At 39.4% G+C, this 23253-nt stretch overlaps 1 protein-coding gene and 1 long non-coding RNA gene across 3 annotated transcripts in view; one reads left to right on the plus strand and one right to left on the minus strand.

Moving 5' to 3' along the window:
• LOC131482528 (uncharacterized) overlaps positions 1–23253 on the plus strand; it is a 109623-nt gene that overhangs the window by 69489 nt on the left and 16881 nt on the right. The gene's annotated exons all lie outside the window — the stretch shown is intronic.
• Positions 19506–23253, minus strand: part of DCC (DCC netrin 1 receptor) — a 555681-nt gene continuing 551933 nt past the window's right edge. For both annotated transcript variants that reach the window (XM_058676959.1, XM_058676958.1), the window contains exon 28: positions 19506–20597. In XM_058676959.1, the coding sequence (XP_058532942.1) occupies positions 20508–20597 (90 nt within the window). In that variant the 3' untranslated portion in view covers positions 19506–20507. The remainder of the gene's footprint in view (positions 20598–23253) is intronic.

Consider the following 23253-nt stretch of genomic DNA (forward strand, 5'->3'; position numbering starts at 1 on the left):
AGTGCTGATTGTAGCATAATCAGATTAATACATTAAGAAAACTCCTGCGGCTGATATCAGTGGGAGTCTCAGACACAACCCAGACTTGTATGTGATGTGCTTTAGTTGGTGGAATTCTTGAATCATGCACTTGCCAGTCTCAAGAGATCACTCCAAAAGAGCCATCCATGGGGTTTATGAAAATAGCATGAAGAGTGGGTGGTAAATGGAAACCTCTAAAAAATATATATATGATCTGTTCTTTGAGAGTCAACATCTGGGCTTTGCCTTGTCAAAGTTGAGAAATAGTTTTTGTCTCGGTGTTAATCTAACATCAGGTGACTGTCATCCTGCACAATGTTCTCTTTCCAGGGCGTTATCTGTGAATGATGATGTGGGGGCAGGCTTGAGAATGAGTTCTAATTTTTCCGTTCTCCCCATGTTTTGGAGGCCTTGCAGATTTTATTGGGGGATGTCAGGGGGAATTAATGAAGACATTTCTCTATTATATCACATTTAAACACAGGAAGACATGATGGGAGAGTAAACTATCTTGTGACAAATCGCACGTCCTGAAGCTTTAGTCTGAATTTTAAAACAGTGGTTTTCCAATAAATTTATCATGAGTTCATGTTTTATTGGTCAAGAGGGGATATTATACTTTATATACAAAAAGATGGCATTTCTCCCGGTGCTAATAAATTCTGTTTCAGACTTTCATGTAGCCAAATTATGTGAATTTTTTGAGTTGAAGTCAGCACATAAAAATGACAGCAGGCTGGTGCTCGTACCTCTCCTCTGGATTCTTGCTGATTTACATATCAGAGTTTAGATTCACTCACTTGGTAGTTTCCTGCATATTTCCTTTATGCCTGAGATTGTTAATGATTTAAAGTATAATATAATTTCAAATATTATAGTGTCATGTTCATTCATGTTGATGGCAAAAAACCAATTTGTACATTCTGTTAATTTCTTTCCTAGTGTATGACAATATTTGTATCACGTGATATAAATGCTTTTTGCCTCATGGCATCAGGTTCCCTTCTGATCTGTTTCTCTTCTCAGTTGTTTCATTCTGTAATGTAATTATAAAACCAGCTATTCCAGAAGAGTGTATGACTGACCATCCTGTGAGTGCTTGCAATTTGCCATTCTCTACACTAGGGAGGGGCATTATCATCAATCAATCTTTATCAAGTACAGTTATCCTTACAGAGTATTTTGATTCTCTATCTAGATAAGGAAACTAGCTTTTAAGAAAATTAAATAATTGACTTAATATCACATGGCTTCTTGGCTCATATTTGCGTGTTGAAACACAGTTTGCTTTGTATCATCTGTAAACTTTAAATATAACTTGTTTTTTTGTGACAACATGAAAATGTAAATTCCAAGAGAATTACGATTTACTTAAGCATGATATCTTTTTGAAAAAATATTTATTTATTGTTATTTCAAAGTCAGATATACAGACAGGAGGAGAGATAGAGAGGAAGATCTTCCGTCCAATGATTCACTCCCCAAGTGAGCGCAACAGCTGGTGATGTGCCGATCTGGAGCTAGGAGCCAGGAACCTCGTCCAGGTCTCCCACGGGGGTGCAGGGTCCCAAGGCTTTGGGCCATCCTCCACTGCTTTCCCAGGCCACAAGCAAGGAGCTGGATGGGAATTGGAGCTGCCAGGATTAGAACCGGCTCCCATATGAGATCCCGGTGTATTCAAGGTGAGGACTTTAGCTGCTAGGCCACTGCGCCGGGCCCTAAACACGATATCTTATACAACTACCTCTAGGAACTGTATGCAACGTACAGAGAAATACTGAAACCAAAATCCTCATGGGCCTCTTTCATTCAAATTCAGTTTTGAAATCTGAAACTTTCGGGAATTGAGTTGAAGATTTGGTTTAAGTGATGTAAAATTCACTTTTATACTATGCATGAGTTTAAAATCAAAGGATGTCTATGTAGATTAATTACACAATTAAGACTGTAGGGCAAATGTTTAGCCTGTTTTGTAGGACTGGCTGATTTAAAGTACTTTAGAAGTACCATTAACACACAAATAATTGCCATGCTCCTTTGAAAGAAGTCTACTTATTCTCCATTCATTAAGGCCAATCATGAAAGAACTACTTGACAACAGTTTGTTAACTTTCTTCAAGTTTCTGTATTTAAAGTCATTAATCTGCGCTCTTTAAAAATATTGTGTAGCTTCTTTGGTCCCAGCTTAGTTGTGATTGATCCTTCCAAGTGATCCTAATTAGAGAACTTTGTTCTGCACACAGATAATGCCTAGATCATGATTTTGCTTCACACAAGGATATTATTCATAAATCTTGGCAGACATCAGCTGTTGAGTTACGTTCAAAGATGACCATTGGCAGAGATATTGACCAGTTTTACTTAATGCTTCCGATAGGCGTGGTTGTAACATCTCCTGGAACCATAAGAGTATCACTTGGGGCTATTAGTTTCATAAAATGAAGAGCCATGTGAGAGATTCATAGAGTGACTTCAGATCACCCACTCTAAAATCCAAATTAACCTCCTTGAAAACTTGATTGTTACGAAACAGCCATCTTATTTCAGCATAGATTTTAGCAATGTGTTGCAGATCTTGCCTGCTTGCAACCTCCTAACAACTTCACATCCCATCAGTTGGTGGAGAAAAGGACAGGGGCCAGAAAAAAATATTTCTGAAAAGGAGAGGAGTAGTGAGAAAACAGCTTCACAATTAGGGTAGGATTGGTTTCCAGAAGAAACATTTTGTTGTATTTGTAATTTCTGAGAATCCATTTATAGTCAGAAAACAAAAACAATATCTCAGTTGCAAGGCACAGTTTGGACCCTTTCTCATCCTCGGATGCTTTTCCCAAATTCTAGGGAGAGAAAAGTAAATTGAAGGCAGCACACAGGGTGTTAGTGCAGCTCACACTAGGGAAACAAGGCTGGCTGTGCTGCTTAGTGTGGGCTTGCAGGGAGCTGAAATAGGATCGTCAGGAAGAACATGGAGGCAACAAAAGCATATCCCGAGGAGTCTTAGTACCACCCAAATATAGGAGGTCAGCACCGCTGCATCCTTCCACATTTTTTCCCATTATGTTACACTTTGTTTTCCTTTCCAAATTAGTGTTTGTAGGCCAATGCTTCTAGAAGTACGTGTTGTTCTTGATACTCACCTGTGTTTCTTGACATAACGAATAACAACATACTCTGAGCTGCCTTTCATTGAGTCAGAAGAGCAGGTGCCCTGTGGCTTCTGTGTTTGTGACTGACTGCTACTGTTATTGAGTATCTCAGCTTCATTTCCTGAGTCAATAGCATTGAACTTGTTACTTGCAATTTTCTCTCATCATCTACTAAGCACCATATTCTGTGTTTGTTTTTGACATAACAGTGTGGGGTATTTCCCTTTATGTTTTAAGACTGTATCAACAGAAGGTTAGCTCAGAGAAAACACTTGTCAGGATAAGACAGATGAGAGTGCCTGTTGACTAGAAACTTCTTAGCTGCACAGGTGTCTTTAAAATATGAAATTTGATTTCCCGTCCTTAAGTGCAAGCCATTTTGATCAAAGTTCACAAATTAGCAAAATACAATGAAGTGGGATGTTATGTTTCAGAAGAAATTACATACAGAATGTGCTCTTAGGTTATACATAATTCCATTATTTATTCTGCATCGTTATATGGAGAGAAGTGACAGCATCAGTTTCTTTATAATGCTGAATTAAGGAAGCTAGTCTCACACACAAAAAAGGACATACTATGTGTTTCTAATTGAACAAAACCCTAGAATGAAATTAAAAACAACATATTCTGAGGTTGCCTGGGATTTTGTGTGTCTCTGTGTGTGTTTATATTCAGAGAGGAGGACAGAGGGTCATCTGGGAAAAGGACAGAGGAAGGAAAGCTTTTGGACTTCCAGAAATAATTCCTATCTCAAAATTTGTGAAAATTCACTGGACCATTCCCTTCTAATTGCTGCATTTTATTTTACAATTTTATCTCAGTTTCTTAGGGATACATTAATAAATGACCACAAAATTGATATCTTAAAACAATGCAAATTTACTTTTCCACAATTCTTCAGATCAGAAGTCTGAAATTCAGGTGCTGTGAGGGTTCTGTTTCCCACGGAAGATCTGGGCAGTTGTCCTTCATGGCTTCTTCTTACCTTAAGTGTCCCTTTCATCTCCTTGGTCTTCAGAGGTCCTTTCTTGCTGTGTGCTCAATCTTCTGTCATCTCCTGGGAATCCCATCCATTGAATTAGGGCCCAATCAACTTTAACTGGATCATAAAGTGTAAAATCCTATTTCCAGATTGTAATCATAGGCTTCTAGATAGAGGTGAATTGGGAGAGCATTATTTTAGAACCATATTCAACCCAGTGGTCTAGTGTCATTGACATTGACCTCATAGAAAAGTTTGACATTGACCTCATAGAAAAGTTCTGTCCTAATAGTTTAGCGCATGTCTTGTGAAGTCATTCCTACAATCCCAGTTATCAGGAGTTAGCAACTATGAAGAAGATGCTGGAAGTAGCTTTCACGGTCCCTGTACTTCGATCAGACACAGCAGACAGGCCTTCTATCCACATGCTGCACAGAGAATGGGAAGAAAAACAAAATACTTCAGAGGTTTAAAGGGGTTTGTTCATAATAACAAGAAGGCCGTTTACACCTTACAAATAGTTTTGTATTTTTTTCTCAAACAGCTAACAATAAGCTCCTGAAATTGCCAGGATTTGGCTACATGTAGTAGAGAAAGGAAGTGAGTCGAGTGATTTGTTCCAGGTAGTGCATGCAGCAGCTGGGATTCAGTTTTAATGCTGTGCTGTGCTAGTTCTGCCAGGACTGTTCGTGCCAGACTGCCGTGTACCCTCCTCTCTGACCGTGCCGAGGCGCTGCTTAAGCAGTATCTACAGGGAAAAAACAGAGTGCCAGCCATGTTCATCATATTTCTAAATTCAAAAAATTAAAACTAGGAAATCCTGATAAAATAAACCATACCCTATTTGTAATGTTGTCTTATTAAGACTTATACTTTAACTCCCCTCTGTTGTTTCAATAAGGCAGACATTCTAAATGAAAGTATGCTTACAAAGCATTTGTTGAATTTGCTTCCATTCATTTAAATATATTGAAATTTGCTTTTCTCACATATTTATTTACTATTAATTGGGCTGTAAGACAGAGTATTCAATTAGACAGTACCAATTTGTTTTCAGTTCAGAATATTTTCTTCTACAAGAGGCTTATGGAAGGTATTTTACTCTTTTTGTTCACACTCCTTTTTCTTTTTATTGTAAACTCAGAGATCTTCCATCTGATGATTCACTTCCCAAGCAGCCCAAATGACCGAAGCTGTGCCGATCCAAAGCCAGGAGCCAGGAGCCTCTTCAAGGTCTCCCACCGAGTGCAGGGTCCCAAAGCTTTGAGTCATCCATAACTGTATCCCTAGGCCACAAGCAGGGAGCTGGATGGGAAATGAGGCTGCTGGGATTAGAACTGATGCCCATATGGGATTGTGGCACTTGCCAGATGAGGACATTTGCCGCTAGGTTACTGTGAAAAGCCCACACTCCTTTTTCTTCTAGCTCCCTACCACTTTCTCACAACTAACTACAGCTATGGTATTTTGGTTAAAGGTTTAAAGCAATAGACCTTCTCCAAAAGCTGTGACCACGTGATGCAGATTGGGCCAATGGTTGTTCCATGGCTAGTAAGAGCACTTTCTAGAAACTCTGAAAGCTAGAGCTAGTGCAAGTATATGAAGGTACAATGCAGGCATATTCCGATCTTGTTGGAACAGGATGAGGAGTGTGTGTGTTACCATTCTCAGTTTATATGCAGCATTTTTAACATTGTTGTAATCTGATGATATATGACAATAAATTCCTTGATATTGCTCAAATTTGATTTTGATCCCCAGAAAATAAAAGATTCCATTAGACGGAGATTGCAAATGAAATCTCTGGACAATCTGGAAGGTTGATCTATATAACAGCTTGAGGTCACTTCTGTTGCATTGCCTTTGAAGATCTCACAAGGGCCAGAATTTATTTTTCCATCTCCTTGATATTTTGGCTAATTTTTTGCGTAATGTTTATTGAGGAGTAGTATTTATTAGTAGCCAGGTAAAAATGCTAGAAACTGTCAGATGCATAGTATGTGCCATGTGCAATGTCATGGATCCAAAGCTGTGAAGTAGCTCACAGGTAGTCATCCTTTCCATGTTCTTCAAATAGAGAAACCCATGTGCTGGAGACCTATTTTTAGTGGCTAACTTTGGGAATTCCTCTGTATTCATAGGGATTATCTGAAATCTCCCTGATTAACTCCTTCATTTATAAAGATTAAAACATAAACTCAGGGCCCAGCGGTGTGGCCTAGCAGCTAAAGTCCTTGCCTTGAATACACCAGGATCTCATTTGGGCGCCGGTTCTAATCCTGGCAGCTCCAATTTCCATCCAGCTCCTTGCTTGTGGCCTGGGAAAGCAGTGGAGGACGGCCCAATGCTTTGGGACCCTGCACCCCCATGGGAGACCTGGCGGAGGTTCCTGGCTCCTAGCTCTGGATCGGCACATCACCAGCTGTTGCACTCACTTGGGGAGTGAATCATTGGACGGAAGATCTTCCTCTCTATCTCTCCTTCTGTCTGTATATCTGACTTTGTAATAAAAATAAATAAATTTTTTAAAAAAGCCATAAGCTTAAAAGGAGAAACATTTAGTCACTAGGACATTCTATATATTCTTGCCTATGTATGAGGGGGATTATTTTAAATTTATAGATTAAAAGGTAAAATTTATTTGGTGCAAAATTTTGAAAATCACATACATTTTTTTCATAATACTCATCTTCCATAAATTTTGAAGCAAACTCTTATTAATGGCTAAGATTTATAAGATAGTGTTAGATACCAATACTTAAAAATATTTAATTAAATATTTTTATAAAACGGTGTGTTAAAAGGATTAACAAAATTCTCTTACTTGCAAAATATTAAGATGATTTCTACATTTTTTTTCCAGAGCCGATTTCATTGTAAGACTTTAGAAAAACATTAATGGTTAACTAATGTAATATTCTCTCATTATCTGACATGCACAATATGTACAACATAGAGTTGGAGAACAAGAAAGAATCAGAATGATTGGCAAGTAGTTTCAGATAGAATCTTAGAGCAATAATGAAGATTATTATATACATATAGTTACATGTTGATATCTGCATGTATACTTATATATATTAAGCAATACTTTTGACTGATTTTTCTCAAGACTAAGAACTTCTGAGGAAGTGCTTTGCTACATTTAACATTTGGAGATGCAATTATAGGCAGAGAAGCTGCAGAAATCAAATTGGCTCTTTTTGGGTTGTTATCTAAACACATAATTTTGGAGTCTAATACATCCTCTGGGAAAAAAAGTCATTAAGAAACCATTTATCTGCAAGAAATATCAGTAAGAAGGCACTGAATACAGATGGTTATAAAATTTTATCTTAGAAAATATTTTGTGGTAAAGTATGTCCAATTTTAAATGAGAGCTGCAAAGAGGCAGTAAAGCTCTTTCATCTTAATTTAGAAAACATTTCAGTTTTGAAACTGAAACAAAACTTGTAAGGTATAAACTGCCAAAAAAAACTCACTTTATAATTTAGCCAGAGTTTAGTAAACTTTATTAAAAAAAATAAATGGTTCAAAATTTCTGGAGAATCAGAATTCTATCTGACCCTCTTTCTTCTGCTCTCCACCTTGAAGTATGTTTCCAAGAATGTGACAAATGTGGCTGTTACAACCAGAAAAATAATGTGAACACACACCTGATGGCTTTGTGGAATACTCAGCTTTACGTTCTAGATTGGCAGGCAGTGGTCCTACCAATCAGAATGTCTGTGATGAGAAGGAGAACCCCGGAGCCAAGAGATTTGAACAGTTTCTTGAAACAACTGCCATAAACTGTCCTACTGAAATTTCAGGGTTACCCTAGAAAAGTCCAGTGAATAGATGTCTCTTTTACCAGACAACATCTACTGCTGCTTCCTTCTGATGCTGACTCCATAGCACCCAACCTCTCTAATTTTTACCCCAAAGAACTGAAGACAAAAAAGACTGGCACCACCGAGCTTCTGAGGAGTGTGTGACAAAGCTAAAGAGAGAGCAAATTATGACCTGTTGTAGTGCCTAGGTCAGGAACCCACGATCCACAACTTTTCGGTCAGTCCAGCATATGTCGATTCTGGAAGAGTTCTTTGTGTTATCTGTCAACTATTTGTAATTTCCTTTAGTTACCCTATGCATGCACTATTCAGACTTGGACTAAAATTGATCAGGGTTTTTAGTAAGATTTCCTATTAGACTCAACAGAAAAAAAGTCTTGCCGATACATGATGTGAGAAAAAAAAATCACCAGAACTTTTTTTTTTAAGATTTATTTACTTTTACTACAAAGTCAGATATACAGAGATGGGGGGGAGAGATAGAGAGGAAGATTTTCCATCTGATGATTCACGCCCCAATTGAGCTCAACAGCTGGTGCTGTGCCGATCCGAAGCCAGGAACCAGGAACCTCCGCCAGGTCTCCCATGTGGGTGCAGGATCCCAAAGCAGTCCTCGACTGCTTTCCCAGGCCACCAGCAGGGAGCTGGATGGGAAGTGGAGCTGCCAGGTTAGAACCAGCGCCCATATGGGATCCCGGTGTATTCAAGGCAAGGACTTTAGCTACTAGGCCACTCCGCTGGGCCCACCAGAACTTGTTAAAATTATAGATTCTTAGATACCATTTCAGACCAATTGAGTTAGTATTTCTAGAACAAGGTCTAGCGATTGAAATGTTAGAGTTCCATGTGATTTTATAATTTTTAAAGATTTATGTATTTTTGTTGGAAAGTCATATATACAGAGAGGAAGAGAGGAAGATCTTTTGTCTGTTGATGGACTCCCCTAGTTGCTGCAATGGCCAGAGCTGAGCCTATCCGAAGCCAGGAGCCAGGAGTCTTTTCTGGGTGTCCCACACGGGTGCAGGGTCCCAAGGCTTTGGGCTGTCCTTGACTGCTTTCTCAGGCCACAAGCAGGGATGTGGATGGGAAGCAGGACCACTGGGATTAGAACCAGTGCCCATGAGGGATTTCGGCACGTGCAAGGCAAAGAGTACGTTCACTAGGCTTTTCGCGTGGCCCTTGATTTTTTTGACTTTGAAAGTTGAGGAACTCTTATGAATTCTTTCATATGAACAGTTGCCTATTTTTTACTTTGGTGAAAAGATGCATACATTTCAGCTGATAGACAAGGTTCAAGATCCAGTTGTGTTCCTACCAACTGGGTGACTTGTGGCAAAGCACATTGCTACTTGAGCTGCAGTTTTCTTATAATTACAACAAAAATTTGTAATAATAATTTATACATTTGACTGTTTTGTGTAGCCAATGGTAGGATGTTTCTTCTACAGGTCCTTAACACAGCATGTTGCACATTTTTGAATCCATATTTTAGAAGTGTTTGTTACTTTACTGCGTTGACAATGGGGGTAAGCCAAGTTTTTCGGGAACACTGGCAAAATAACTCAGATTGAAGATGCTATTGTCACATATTCACTGATAAAAACAAGCCCAAAGAACCCAACATTGTCAGATATCGTTACCCTATTATTTTTAATCAACTTTTTAGTCCTTGATATTATCTGGCACCTTATTTCTCAGTGTGTTAAAATGCAATTAAGTTCATGCATTTATCCCACTAACTAATGAATTGGGTCAGATTGACCTCTGTGTGAAAAAATGTTACTGGAGGAAACACTGGAGGTACAAATGACATTTAAGTAGGCCAAAATGTAGACTGAAAGAAATCGCCTTTCATAAGTTAGGTCAGAGGAACAGTATTTTGATGTAAGAGGATCCAGAGGAAGAAGAAATAACTGCTGCCTCTGTGAAGTGTGGCCTGGAGGCCTCTCATCATTAAGATGAACAACTAGGAGCAGGGAATGTCAGCGAAAAGGATAAAAAAAAGAATATTGTGGGATAGTGAGCTATTAGGGAAACAAGTGGCTGATGACCATTCTGGATTGACATCTAAGAAGCTTGCTGTGAAGCCAGTGGAAGTAGGATCCTCTGTTGTCCATAGTTGCATCTCTAGTAACCATGGAAGCGGAATGTGCTCTCTTGTGCGGCAGTAGAGGATGCTTTGGGGATCCAACAGCAGGCATAGGTTGATATGTAGACTGTTGAGGTAAAACCTCCAACCACTATCAGGGTCCTTTAAATTATCCATGGAATGAGTGTTTTGCCGGAAAACGCTGCAAATATCTTGAGAAAAATTTTACTGTAATTACAATAATAATACCTGTGCCAAGGCCCATAGACATACTGCCCTTGGGAGACAAACTCACATTAATGAGCTGAATGGATCTTGCCACGTTTGAGCACCCTTCATGTCAAAGCAGCCTATCCAGGTGCTAAGGTAGTACATAGGTCATCAACACTGGTGTCTTGAACACCACCAACACTGAGACCAGGAGCAGGAACAAGTAAACGGAGCCCCAAGTAATTTGCTGTCTTTAGAAGGACTGGGTATTTTTTGCCGGTATGTGCTGGGCCTCCACCCCTCTCAACTGATCATCATTGGTCCTCTTGGACTGTGGTTATGTGGCCATGGCTTATGTACTGACTGGACTAGGGGAGATACATTGAGAGTGCTAAAGTTGACCTGTTGGTCTGGCATGCTCTTGTGCTAATGGACCACCCACTGCTTGTTGGATAATACGTGACTGGTTTTACCATACCAGCCCCCAATGCTGCTACTATGTTACCCAACAGGAGTGATGCTAGAAATATTGTCTTGCTGATAGTGTAGATTTACCATTAATAGCTCCTATTAAACATTTCCTTTCTACATGCATAACAGTAGTCTAATGCTGTTTTGTTGCTCTTTCTGCATGCTGTTGTCAGTTTCATAATCTTTTGTCTAGTTGTGTATCTATGTTTGTGTTGCTAACTCTACTTGCAAACTCCACAACTCTTCTCGCGTCACAGCACCAAGGGCAGGGAGGTGTATGTAACTGTAAGAGCCAGCCAGTTATGAGGAGCAGAATGTAACCTGACATGATCGAAGCCATTAGAATCTAACTATTGTCACATTTTAGGTAACTCTAGTGGTTGTGTCAAATCTTGTGAGATAAACAAAATCAGTTCATACCCGCTGGGCTCGTGCTGAAATCTTAACTATCTAATGCTGGAATGTCGATGTGTCTTGAGAAAGTCCAAGAGCTTTTAGCTTAACTCAAAGATGCCTTTTACGCATAGAGCCACTGTTGTAAAGTCTGCTAAGACCAACCTTCTGTCCATAAACTACCCTCAGTAGATTATACAGCTGAAGATTTTTATTTCTTTAATCTCTTGGTGCATTCTACTTTTGGGGACCTATTCTCTTACGTCAGGCTTTTCTGAAAATAATACATATGCATGTATAAAGGATCTTCAGAAAGCTCATGAAAAGTATGTTATGAAAAGTTACGCATGTATCTCAGCCATTTTGCACAGCAGGTTCATCCTTTTTTCCCCATGAAGTATAATAAGTGTCTGTATATGTGAAGTATATTATTGTATTAGATATGCTTGTTTCTTATTGAATAAGTGCTGGTTCACTGTACTAACAAAAATAAGAATATTTTATAATAACACTATCCTTTGGAAATGTGCAGTTTTCATCTGTATACATGTTAAAAATTATGAAGTAGACCTCATCCATAATTTTGCTAAATCCCATCCATAGTTTTGAATGTATGAAAAGTTCCATAAATGTCAAGGGAAAGATTGAGTGCAGAAACAGGAAGAACAGACGTGGAATTCATTAAGGCTTTTGCCAAGAACCAGAAATTGTACCAAGAGCTTTATATACATTGTCTAATTTAAATTTAAGCCCACAAAATTCCTATAAAGTAAATGTTACAGTTTTTTGAAATGTTCTTTTTGGGGAAGAAATAGGAATAATTCATGACAAATGAGTCACATTCACAAAAACTGAAATTCCATTATTGTTAGGCGTGTTGAAGCCCAATGACCACTTTTACTTGAATATAAAGCAAAGTAGTCCAGGGGTTCCAGCACAGATTCAAACAGTAGCACAAGAATTAAATCCTTAAGAAATATTAAGAAGGTGAAAAATAGTACTCCTTACGGGTATTTTGTCAAACTTACATAAAGAGTCAGAATAGATATTAGCAAAGACAAGGAAATTAAAGGACTGTCATTAATTTATAAAGAAGAATGCTAATTAGACCCTGAAAGGAATCTTGGAAAAATTACTTCTGTTACGTGTTTCGAGAAATCCTTTGAACTGCTAATGAGAACATTTGGATTATCTCAGGAATAATTGCCTTACTATTTACTGTATCAAATAATGATTTTCTAATGTTAAGGGGAGTGAAAGAGCTTAGTTACAAATGAAAGAAAAGGGAATATAGCACTATGAAATAAGAAATTGACAAAACTAGATTAAATTTTGGCTTAGGTAAATCAGAGGGACAAAAAACACTTCAGTGCTTTCAAAAGCAGTCAGGAGGGCCCGGCGTGATGGCGTAGTGGTTAAGGTCCTCGCCTTGCACGCCCCAGGATCCCATATAGGTGCCGGTTCTAATCCTGGAAGCCCTACTTCCCATCCAGCTCCCTGCCTGTGGCCTGGGAAAGCAGTCGACAGCCCAAAGCCTTGGGACCCTGTGCCCGTGTGGGAGACCTGGAAGAGGCTCCTGGCTTCGGATAGGCTCAGCCCTGGCCATTGCAGCCACTTGGGGAGTGAATCATTGGATGGAAGATCTTCCTTTCTGTCTCTCCTCTCTGTATATCTGCCTTTCCAATAAAAATAAATAAATCTTTGAAAAAAGCAGTCAGGATTCCACAATTATAATGGCATCACAATTACAATGTCATCTATAGGCATAGCAAACACAGTACATCCTAATTTCCCTGGCACCAAATGACTTGTAGAGATCCCTTGCTGGAGAATCAATGAAAGATTGTGGCTACTTCAGACTAACAGACAGTAGGCTAATGATTCAAAGTAGGCTTAAGGATAATTGTTTCACAAACTAGAAAACTACTGGCTGAGGTGGTCACTTAAGCTCGTGGTAGACACTGTTGAGGCGTCCGTGTTCCACATGGGAGAATTTGGATCTGTTTCGGGGCTCTGGCTGCTGAGTGTACTTTCCTAATGCAGACCCCGGAAGCCAGCAATGGGACCTCAGATAGGTGGTTTCCTGCCACCAACTTGGAATGGATTGAGTTCATGGCTCCTAGCCTCATTGTGTCACCGCACTGGCTGCTGTACTTAGGGAACGTAGGAGTGAGTGAGAGCTTTCTTTTCCAGTGTCTTTGTGACATAGCTTTTTCCTTTCTCATTTGAAAAATCCAATAGCAGAATTAAACCCATAATTGGAAAGAGTAGAAGACGTATTTAGGTTTCCATTTAAGCAGCAGGCGTAATGCCAAAGGCCAGCCTGAAGGATGTTTAGAGAAAATTGATACATCCAAAACAAATAAGGAGATAAATATCAGGATGCCCTTCAGGGAGAATGTATGAATTACAAGATGCACCTTGAAAATGTGGCACAAAAATCTTGAGTCAAGTCAGGGTATTCTCATGGGCGTAAACTCACAGGTTTACTATCATGGGTGTATTTTCACAGGTGTACTCTCATGGAGGTGGATTCTCTCCGTACACTCTCATGGGGATGTGTTTTCATGGGAATGCACTGTCATGGATGCACTTTAAAAAATAACATTTTTTCCTTGAAAGACAAAGTTATAGAGAGAAGGAGAGACAGAAAGTTCCTCCATCCATGGATTCACTCCCCAAAAGGCAGCAACAGCCATAGCTGAGTCAATCCCTAGTTAGGGGCCTCCTCAGGTCTCCCCCAGGAGTGCGGAGTCTCAAGGCTTTGCAGCATCCTCTTCTACTTTCCCAGACCACAAGCAGGGAACTGGATAGAAAGTGAAGGGGCCAGGACCTGAACCAATGCCAATAAAGGATGCTGGGTCTCGCAGACAGGATTAGTCAGTTGAGTCACTGTGCCAGCCCCCATGGATGTACTTTGTATAGGTACATTGACTGATGCCCTTTTCATGGGGGTGTACTACCAAAGGTGCACTGCCATCTGATCTACTGAATGCAATCAGAATTATTTTAGAGTTGTTATGGTCTTCTTTGACCCGCCCTGGAAAGGGAGATAGCATTGATGATGAAACTTCAGTGAAGGCTTTGCCTAGACTAGTATACTGTCTTTGGTGTGGTACTTTCTTCCTTCCATGGAATTAGTTTGGCTCAGTCCTTATATGGAGACCAATAGCAGTCACAGCTCAGAATTCCCCCCACCGGAGATAAAGGAGCTAGAAGATTTACCTCCAGTGGATAAGGTGGGAATAAGTGTTTTCCACATCTTTTATGTATGGAAATTCTGGCAGCCTGAGGCAGCTCTCCTATTGAAAACGCATGAATGTGGATTGCAGGGGTGTGCAGGGCTTGGACATGTGAGAAGTGCCAAAAACATTGGTCCTGAAGGCCTTAGCCATTTTGTATCTGCTTCCCCTTTCCCAGAGTTGGCAAAATTCACGCCATTCTGGTTGTGCATCAATTAGACGTAACCTGATGTCTTACCTGAGAACCCCAACCCAATCTTTCGGGCACCTCCCTTAGTCCCCGTCCACTAACCAATCACCTGTTAAGATCTCAGACATCAATCCCCTGGGGCCCGCCCACAGCCCCTCCCAACCAATTTCCCTTCCCCCTACACCTTCCAGACTCACCTGGGTTGCATAAAATGAGTCTCCATATGTGGTGTGCCCCCTTCCCTTTCTCTTCACTCTCCTTGGTCCTCCATCTTGCCACCTTCTCCTGCCCTGGCTGTCCCTCATCCTGCCACCGAGGCAGGAGACATTTCCCTTCTTACTCTCTCCCTCCTGCTCTACTCCCCCTCCTACCTTACTGGAATGAAAGACCTCCTAAGCACCTCGCTTGCTCCATCTGGCATTTTGGCTTGCGGCAAATTTATTGAAAAAAGAAGACTTGGCTGCAGGAAATTAGCTGCGGGAAAGAACTTAATTGTGGCTAAAAACTGACAGAACACATACAGCAAATACCAATGAAAATGGTGTGAAGATCCAAGATTTGTAGCCTGCACTACAAATTCTAATAAGAGAACAGATATAGGACAGGCTTGGTTTGGGCAGGTGGTGGGTGTGTTAGACTCAATCCTTTATAATAAATAACAGAGAAAGAGGACTTTGTATCAAAACTTTATTTATTAAACAAAAAATGCACCATTGGAATAACATTTCTATAAAAAATGAATATGAGACTGTTCTACAGTGATATAAAACCCCCTTTCCGTGTGTAGTTGTATACAAGATCATGTGTAGAAACAGTCATTGTTTTAAACTGTAAGCAAGTTTCCTTTCTCATAGAACAAAATTTACACTTCAATATTGCAATTCACTAGTCTAATTTGGTTAACAATGCTAGAGTCTGACAATTTAAAGAAATTCTTTGTAGGCTCAAAATACCTTTTCATGGTGTTTTGTAACAACACAAAGTTTTCTTTCTCCACTAAGGCTAGTTAAAGCTGTAGCACACCCATTTCTACCAAACAAACATATCACTAGCATTACTAACAACTTGAATTGCCAAGCCCTTTGAGAAAATGGATAGCATCGATCTGCTAAATGCTATCAAAATTGTGGGAGTCGGTGTTGTCATCTTTGAACCACCCCAGAAAAGGAGACAGTACCGATGATGGAACTGTAGTGAAAGATTTGCCTGAATTGGACAAATGCTTGTAGTCAGCAGTGCACAATTCACCTGCCAAGTGGTTCCCTCTCAGATATGGAACACTGCAGCTTTAACAGCCATATCCTGATCCCAAGCAGACCTTTCTTTTATCATAAATTATCCAAAAAGAAGCCACTCTAAATAATAAATTAAATATTACTTATAAAAAGTACACCCCACACCCACCCACCCTTCCCACAAACAAGCTGACAATTCACAAAGTTCAGAATTGTCAGGTTTACCCTACAATAATAAAAAAACAGCATTTCTTCTCCACCCTAGCATTCCTATCTTGTATCTGAAAATACACACCCAGCACACAATGAGATCCCTGGCCCATGCTTTCATGTGTGTGACATCATCTGGAGTTTGACTGTTGCTCTCCTCTCAACCAAAATTTTTAGGTGACAATGTACAAAGGCTCTCTACTGAGAGCAAGAGGAAAAAAAATCCTTCGGAGAGTGCAGCTGGAAGTCAGCCATGTGAACATTACCCAATAATGGGAAAGGACAACTCAAGTCCAAAGTAATACTCTTTGGCTGCTAGGAGCACTGTCTGTGGTCTCCTCCACAACCTCATTGACCAGGAAATACTAAAGCATTTCTTTTCAGACCCAATACTTTTGGGAAGTGGGTATGTGGATAGCAAGGTCATTGTGACAAGGTTGGGTGTGTTTGTCAATGAAATGGGATGTCACGAAAAACCACCAGCTAAGGTTTTCCAGAACATCCAGTTTCATTGACAACACTCTTCAAGTGAAAAGCCATTCTGTGAAATATGAAAGTGATTTCTGAAAATCACTAGAGGAGTGCAAATTATCAACAAAATGTTGCTTTCAATGTGATTCTAAAGACGCAATCGAGGCTTGAGGTTAATTACCTTCCTGTGGGTTTTGGGGTTGTCCATATTGGAACGCTAACCTCTAGTCTTCAGAATGGGCTGTGGTTGATGACAATAACATAACTGAGTCAGAAAGGGAAAGCCCCGTGTCTATTTTACCAGTTACATGATTGTTTATCCTTAAGCACATTTAAATCTAGGGACTTTTTCTGTTTTTGTTTTTTTTTTTTTTTTTTTTTTTTTTTTTTTGGCAATAAAGGACATTCCACAACTGCAATGAGTCTCAGTACAATTTTATCTAAAATGGTAAATTGATCTGAATGGCAGTCTTTCCTTGGCAGTGCAGTGCAGTTTTCAGGTTTGGTACACTCTGAGAGATGGAGATGACCTTCAGATGCATATTTAAGCCAAGTAATAGAAATGCCCCAGAGGTGGATAAGTATTTGCTAACTGTTTTCAAAAACAGATTCTGATGGCTTCCAAGCAGAACTGTACTTCAACGAATTTCTGTTGGACAAACCAAATAGTGCCAAACTGTGCTGTGTCAGAATGTTATGTGGAGTCTCACAATAATACTGTACATCTTTCCCTTTTTAACAGCTACCAAGGCAGGAGACTGAAAATACACTTCATTTCAGAACAATCCTTATTTTGCAGACATTAATGTTATATCCTACCACTGAAAAGGATCCTAATGAAACCACCTCTTACACTGTAGGCATGATTTGTATCTATCAAGTTGTTTGCATGTTCATTTTGTGATGCCGAAATGCAAATTTTTATTATTTACTATTATTTTGATATGCTAGAAGCCTGTAGGTCTGCTGCACAAATAAGCTACTATGATTGGCTTCCTACTGAATATGAGTTGCCAAGAAATATGAACTTTTGGCTAGAATTTATACAAATATTCTTTATGTATTTTGAGCAGTGTGCATTTTTTGTGAGCTTAACAAATGCAGAAATTTCTTGAGCAACAAAAATAGCTTTTCTAGTCAAATGAAATGTAAAGAAATATACCAAACATTATCCAGAGGGGGCTCTTGCCTGAGAGCTTAGCATAGTGCATTGGAGGCTACAGCATGCCCTGCCAAATTTGATTTCTTCTTTTTTCTGGGAAGAATGAGTCCTGGAAGCAATGCTGCTGGTTGTCTGTCAAGCATTGCTCCATGGGAGTTGGAAAGATTTATGAGTTTAAGGAGCCTTGCATGCTATGAACTAGACTGTAGCAGGAACGGCTCACACATTGGGTTTCTCACAAGTTTCTTATTTTCATGAAACCAGGGGGTTAAGAAATTACAGGATTAGCCAAAAACTCAGGAAAGTGACCATATGCATTTATGGCAATTTGAAAAGATAGAAAACAGAGATTAAGGGAAATGTTACACTGGGTGGGTGAAGTCATTGTGTATCAAGCTCACCCTATACATGCAATAGAATTTCTTTGAAGATATTAAAGCAGACTCCACTAATATATTCTAGGAATGGCATTAAGAATTGCATTTAGTAATTGCAAATTACTAAAATAAGCCATAGTACTTGCTTAATGAAGAAAATTTCAAGAGCATGCAGCAAAAACAGAACTCACACTGAAAATGAATGTATGCTTCTTGCAGGCTTTAAAAAACTGCCCTTTGTAAAGTCACCAAGTTTCCCAAAAAGGTTTAGCTGTGTGTGTGTGTGTGTGTACACTAGTTCTCTTCCTTTTCCAACTGCATTCTGTAGATTGAAGTTGTGCCTTAATCCCCAACATTTCAGATTTGCATCCCCTTCTGAAGTGAGTACCATTGACCCACGCTATTGGCCAAATATCTCCAGAGAATGCGATTCATTCAGGAGTATGGGAAAGGGGGCATTTATTTTGGGTGCTGAAGATGGCACATCTGATCTAAGGAACATCTTACCTTTTTGAAACAATGGGTTAATTCTCAAGGGTTCCCTATTATGTTAGGAAATGCCTTACTCTGGTCAATGGGCAGTTGTCTACCTATGTGCCAATATGTCAAGCAAGAGTAGTCCCAGCCATTGAATAATGTCACACAGTTCTTCAGAAGGACTTCCAGAAAATCTCAGTACACTGAACAAGCACTCTTGTTGAAGGAACAATTTTGCAAATGGACCGGGCTTCCTAATGAACCATTTGAACAAGCCCTCTCTTTGACATCAGATTTCCTTCCAGACATAAAACTGTAAAAAAATAATCTGAATTATTACTTCTGTTACAGTGCCATTTTGCTCAAAATATTTCATTCAGGGATTCATATATAATTACTCACCTAATAAAAGGAGCTATTAGGTTGTAAAGATCCTATCCCTTCCATGCTCTTTAAAATTATGACCTACTCAAGCTTGAAATCAAAGGCAGAGCTGAAAGGAATAATTCAGCTGAAACTCTCATTGGGCTTTCAAGTCACTTAACTGATAAATATGCAAACCAGCTTCCTTTTGGTGATACAGCTGCATAAACTGGGATTAACTCCAAATGCAGCTGAAAATTCAGAAAATAAAAGAGTACACATAAAATGTTCTTAATTTCGGCTAGTTCCAAGCTATAGATAAATGTAGCAATAGAAGTTGAAATTTTTTACCCACAGTTTAAGAAACTGCTTTGAAAAGCAGCCGTTGGATTTGTGACAGGTCATGAGTTTCATGGGGGCAGCTACCCTCCACCCCTGCTCCCTGACCATGACATATGCATGGTATAGGTTTCCTTGGCAATAGGGTCTGGTCAGCACTAATCAGTTATACTCAGTCTAGGACACTGTTGGTGGAACTGGTATAACCCAAGAGAAGGTGCTTCTCTTTCCTTCCTTTCCTCATGTTCTGTTCTGGAGGAGTCTGGCAGTTCCACGGGGCGGCGGGGATGGGAGGCTAAATGGGGAAGGATATTGGACAAGAGGTTATGTATTCTATGGACACAACCCATTAATCCAAGAGTTAATTGTCAAGGTGTTAAAGGAATTATGGGGCTGAGTAACAGGGGACCCTCCTGGCCAGCCTCCTGGGAGGATGCCTTGGTGAGGCTTTGAGATGTCATCACAGTGTGGTATGGCAGAAAAACCACCCAAATTGATACGTGTCCTATTACAAGCGTAAGCACATAATTACCATGTGTCTAAGAAGATTGCATATTGTATCCTCTTTCCGGAAATGTGCTGCTGCTGGCAGAATGCCACTAGTTGCAGATTTTTATATTCCTGTATTGCAGACATAAACATTAACAAAGGGTGGATTTACAAATACTTGCTAAAATGGGTGAATTTTACAGCAAGTTACTAATATATGCTGTTTCTGCAAGATGAATGACTGAGTTACAAATATAGGCATTCCTTGCCTTTCGTTTGTTTACTTATTTACCTTTTGTGCTGTCAGGAAAACATCCAATCCTTTGGTGCTATAATGTGAGAGAATTGCTATGGGTGCTTTGTAATTTAAAGTTAAAACCAAATATAGTGAGCTTGCACTGGTTTGCCAGGACTTGGCAGGGGTTCAATAATGCACTTGTATTTTAAGTAGATCTACACACAAAATGACATGCCTTGACGAAGGAAAACATGGGGACTGGTTATGACAGTGAGGTCACTTCAGTGGCAAAGACCCAGGACTATACTAGCAGCTTCAGCCTTGACATTGCAGTGAAAATGCATTCTTGCTTGTGTTCAGGGATCTCAGTCTTCATCATCCTTGATGTCTAGAAAGCAAGGGACGCGTATTCCTTCTGGACTGCTTCAGGATCTTCCTTCACCGAGTGACCCAGATGATTGAACTGTAGAGTGATTAGAGTTTGTGGACACAGGTGTGCTGTTCATGGGTGACTGGGATGCTCCCAAATTCCTGGACTGTTCACCTCATCCATTGGACAATGCATGTTAAAAGGCCGAGCCTGTGATGGCATTCAGTTGCTTCATTAGCCCTTCCAAACTTGCCATTTGTTCACTCAAATCATCCTGTTCATATACCTGGAGGGAGAATGAGAGCAAACAGTTAGTACAAAGCATCATCATGTTCATTTTAGGACGACGGAGACACTACCAGTTGAGTCGCTCAGTAGTTTCAAGCGTGTGACACAGAGGCCAACAGCTAGGGCTCTGTCCAGAGTGTATTTAGCATTAAATGCTGATCATAAAACAGTGATGAACGACTGTGTATTGTTCCACCAATATTATCTGTGTGATAAGGACAAAATTTCATATTAAAAACTAAATAAAAATCTAGCTCTGCTGTCATGGGCAAGTTAGTAAACTGCTCTGATAGACAGGTTTCCATAGCTAGAAAATGATGATATGTATGTGTTTCCTAGGCCATTTTGAGCACACTCTGAGACTGAAGACCTATCACATGTCTGGCACATGGTACATTTTCAGTACACTGACTATCCATCAGAGTATGAGCAGAATCCACACCTATCAGCCTGTTTGCCTTATAACAGGAGATAGGTATTTGTGGGAGGGAAAGGATGGGGAGCAAATGTGGGGGTTAGTGGGTTCTTCCTTGGCCAAAGTCGAGAAATGACCACTTTTGTCAGTAAATGGAAACAAATTCACATCCAAACCCAGAGTTAGTGTTATGCATAGATGCAATGACATGCCTGTAACATGACTTTTATGGAAGATAAAAGAAGAGCTTGAACCTTTGAAATTTAATAAACACGTTCTCTGTAACACTTGTCACTGCCGGTCACTACTATTCTGTTACTTGTAAGTAGTAGGATTACTAGGTATTGCGGATACCAAGTATCACAGATACTAGCTCACAAATTTGTAATTAACTTTGAATGGAGAGGCCCTTGATGTTTCTATTTAAAAAAATCCCAGATATTTTGATAATCAGATAAATGGGGAAGTGAGTATAAAGTGTACTAAAAATTTTTTTAAAAGATATTTGTTCTTTTTGAGTCAGTTTTCAAATGGGAAAAGCAAGCTAACCACACTGAATAGTGAGGATGCAACCAATCACTGCTGTACAGCAGTGAGTGTTCAATAATGCTACTTTCCTTCTCTCCATATACAGTTTGTTTTTCACTTTTCAGATAGCTCTTCTTGATTCCTGCTGACTAGCACATTCATTGGGTCAAGTGTGCCAAAGCAAGCTGTTGTGATTCCAGCTCCACAAAAGCCAAGAAGGATTTATTGACTGGTACCCTAGTCATGTCCTAAACTTTCTGATCCTGCCAAATACATCCCCTGGTTCTTGAGACAGCATTAATCAAATTTACCAGGGGTGGATAGGCAAAAGCCACTCCAGTAACTAAAGAAGTAACTTAAAATGCACAGTAGTGATATATGAGCTTCCTATGGGAATCTCAGTATGCCAATGGATGATCAGACCATAAACCATGCAACCTTACCAGTTTGCTACTAGTTGAACAGTAGCCACTGTGGCTCAAGGGCTGCTATATACATGGGATGGGGCAGGGGAGGGTGTCTTCATAAAGTTTGTGGAAAATTCATATTGTGAAAGAAATCCTGCATACATTTCAAAAATGTTGGCGCTTAAACACCAATTCTGTTTTTTGAGAGCTTTTTGGAAACATCCTCATGTGAGGAAAACTTGAAGTAAGTTCTTGGCTAATAGTTGTTTCTGTTCTCTGTGCTGTTCCCATGAACTATCTCGATCTTAAATTGATCTTATCTTAAACTCTGAGGATATATCAGTGTATATTAAAACTGAATTTAAAAAATGAATGTATTTTGGAAATCATGAATAATTTTATCTTAATACATATTTTGCATGAACTTTTTGAAGATACCTCATGTACATAGGTTTCAAAACATTTTTGTGTCAAAATAAAATTTTCTTTGAATTCAATTTTCCATGAATGTTTTAAAGTATTCTCATAGAAACACCTTTTTGCTAAACATTCCCACATTTATACATATACTCAGTTTCTTTGGTTTCTAAGGAGTTAAATGTTTCCTTGCTTATAATATGGAAAACAGTGACATTAAAAAAATATGTTTCTTAAAGTAAAGTGATTTTTTTCAACAGGCTGATTTTAAAAGAAAATATGGTATTCTATTTTAACAACTGTAGGTGCTTTGCTCAAAAAGGACAGATTACATATGAACTTCTCACTCCTTAGTATTGTTACAATTTCCTGTATTGATATATTATTTACAAGCTTGCATAAGTCACCATTTGCACAAGCGCCAATGGAGCTGAAAGTTTCTTAGCCAAATGGTAATTTCATAAACATCAGTTGAAAGCAGTTTGAATGCAATAACAAAATAGAATTTTACTCTTAGAAGAGGAAAAACAGTATGAACAAAACTTTCCTTATTTTTCAAGGAATCTGAAAAGTTCATCCTTAGGTATTGTTAAAATGTTCTCTCTCGGAATCTAGTCAGAAGGACACTAAAGCTTTTAAGTACCTGCCTTCAGGCCATGTCTTTTAAAGATTTCCTTTATAGTGTATTTTTGGGTAGAAAAGCATATCAAGACTTTTTCTTTCGTATTTCAGGGGTCGGTATTAGCTTTCAGCCAGTGAAGTTATGACACCAGCCTCCCATATCCAAGAACTGGCTCCAATCCCTGTTGTTCCATTTCTCATCCAGTTTCCTCCCAAGGCTCCTGGGAAAGCAGAAGATGACCGCCCATGTCCGTGGCGCATCTGGA

This window comes from Ochotona princeps, chromosome 18 (genome assembly GCF_030435755.1).
Source record: "Ochotona princeps isolate mOchPri1 chromosome 18, mOchPri1.hap1, whole genome shotgun sequence".
In the NCBI taxonomy this organism is placed as follows: Eukaryota; Metazoa; Chordata; class Mammalia; order Lagomorpha; family Ochotonidae; genus Ochotona; species Ochotona princeps.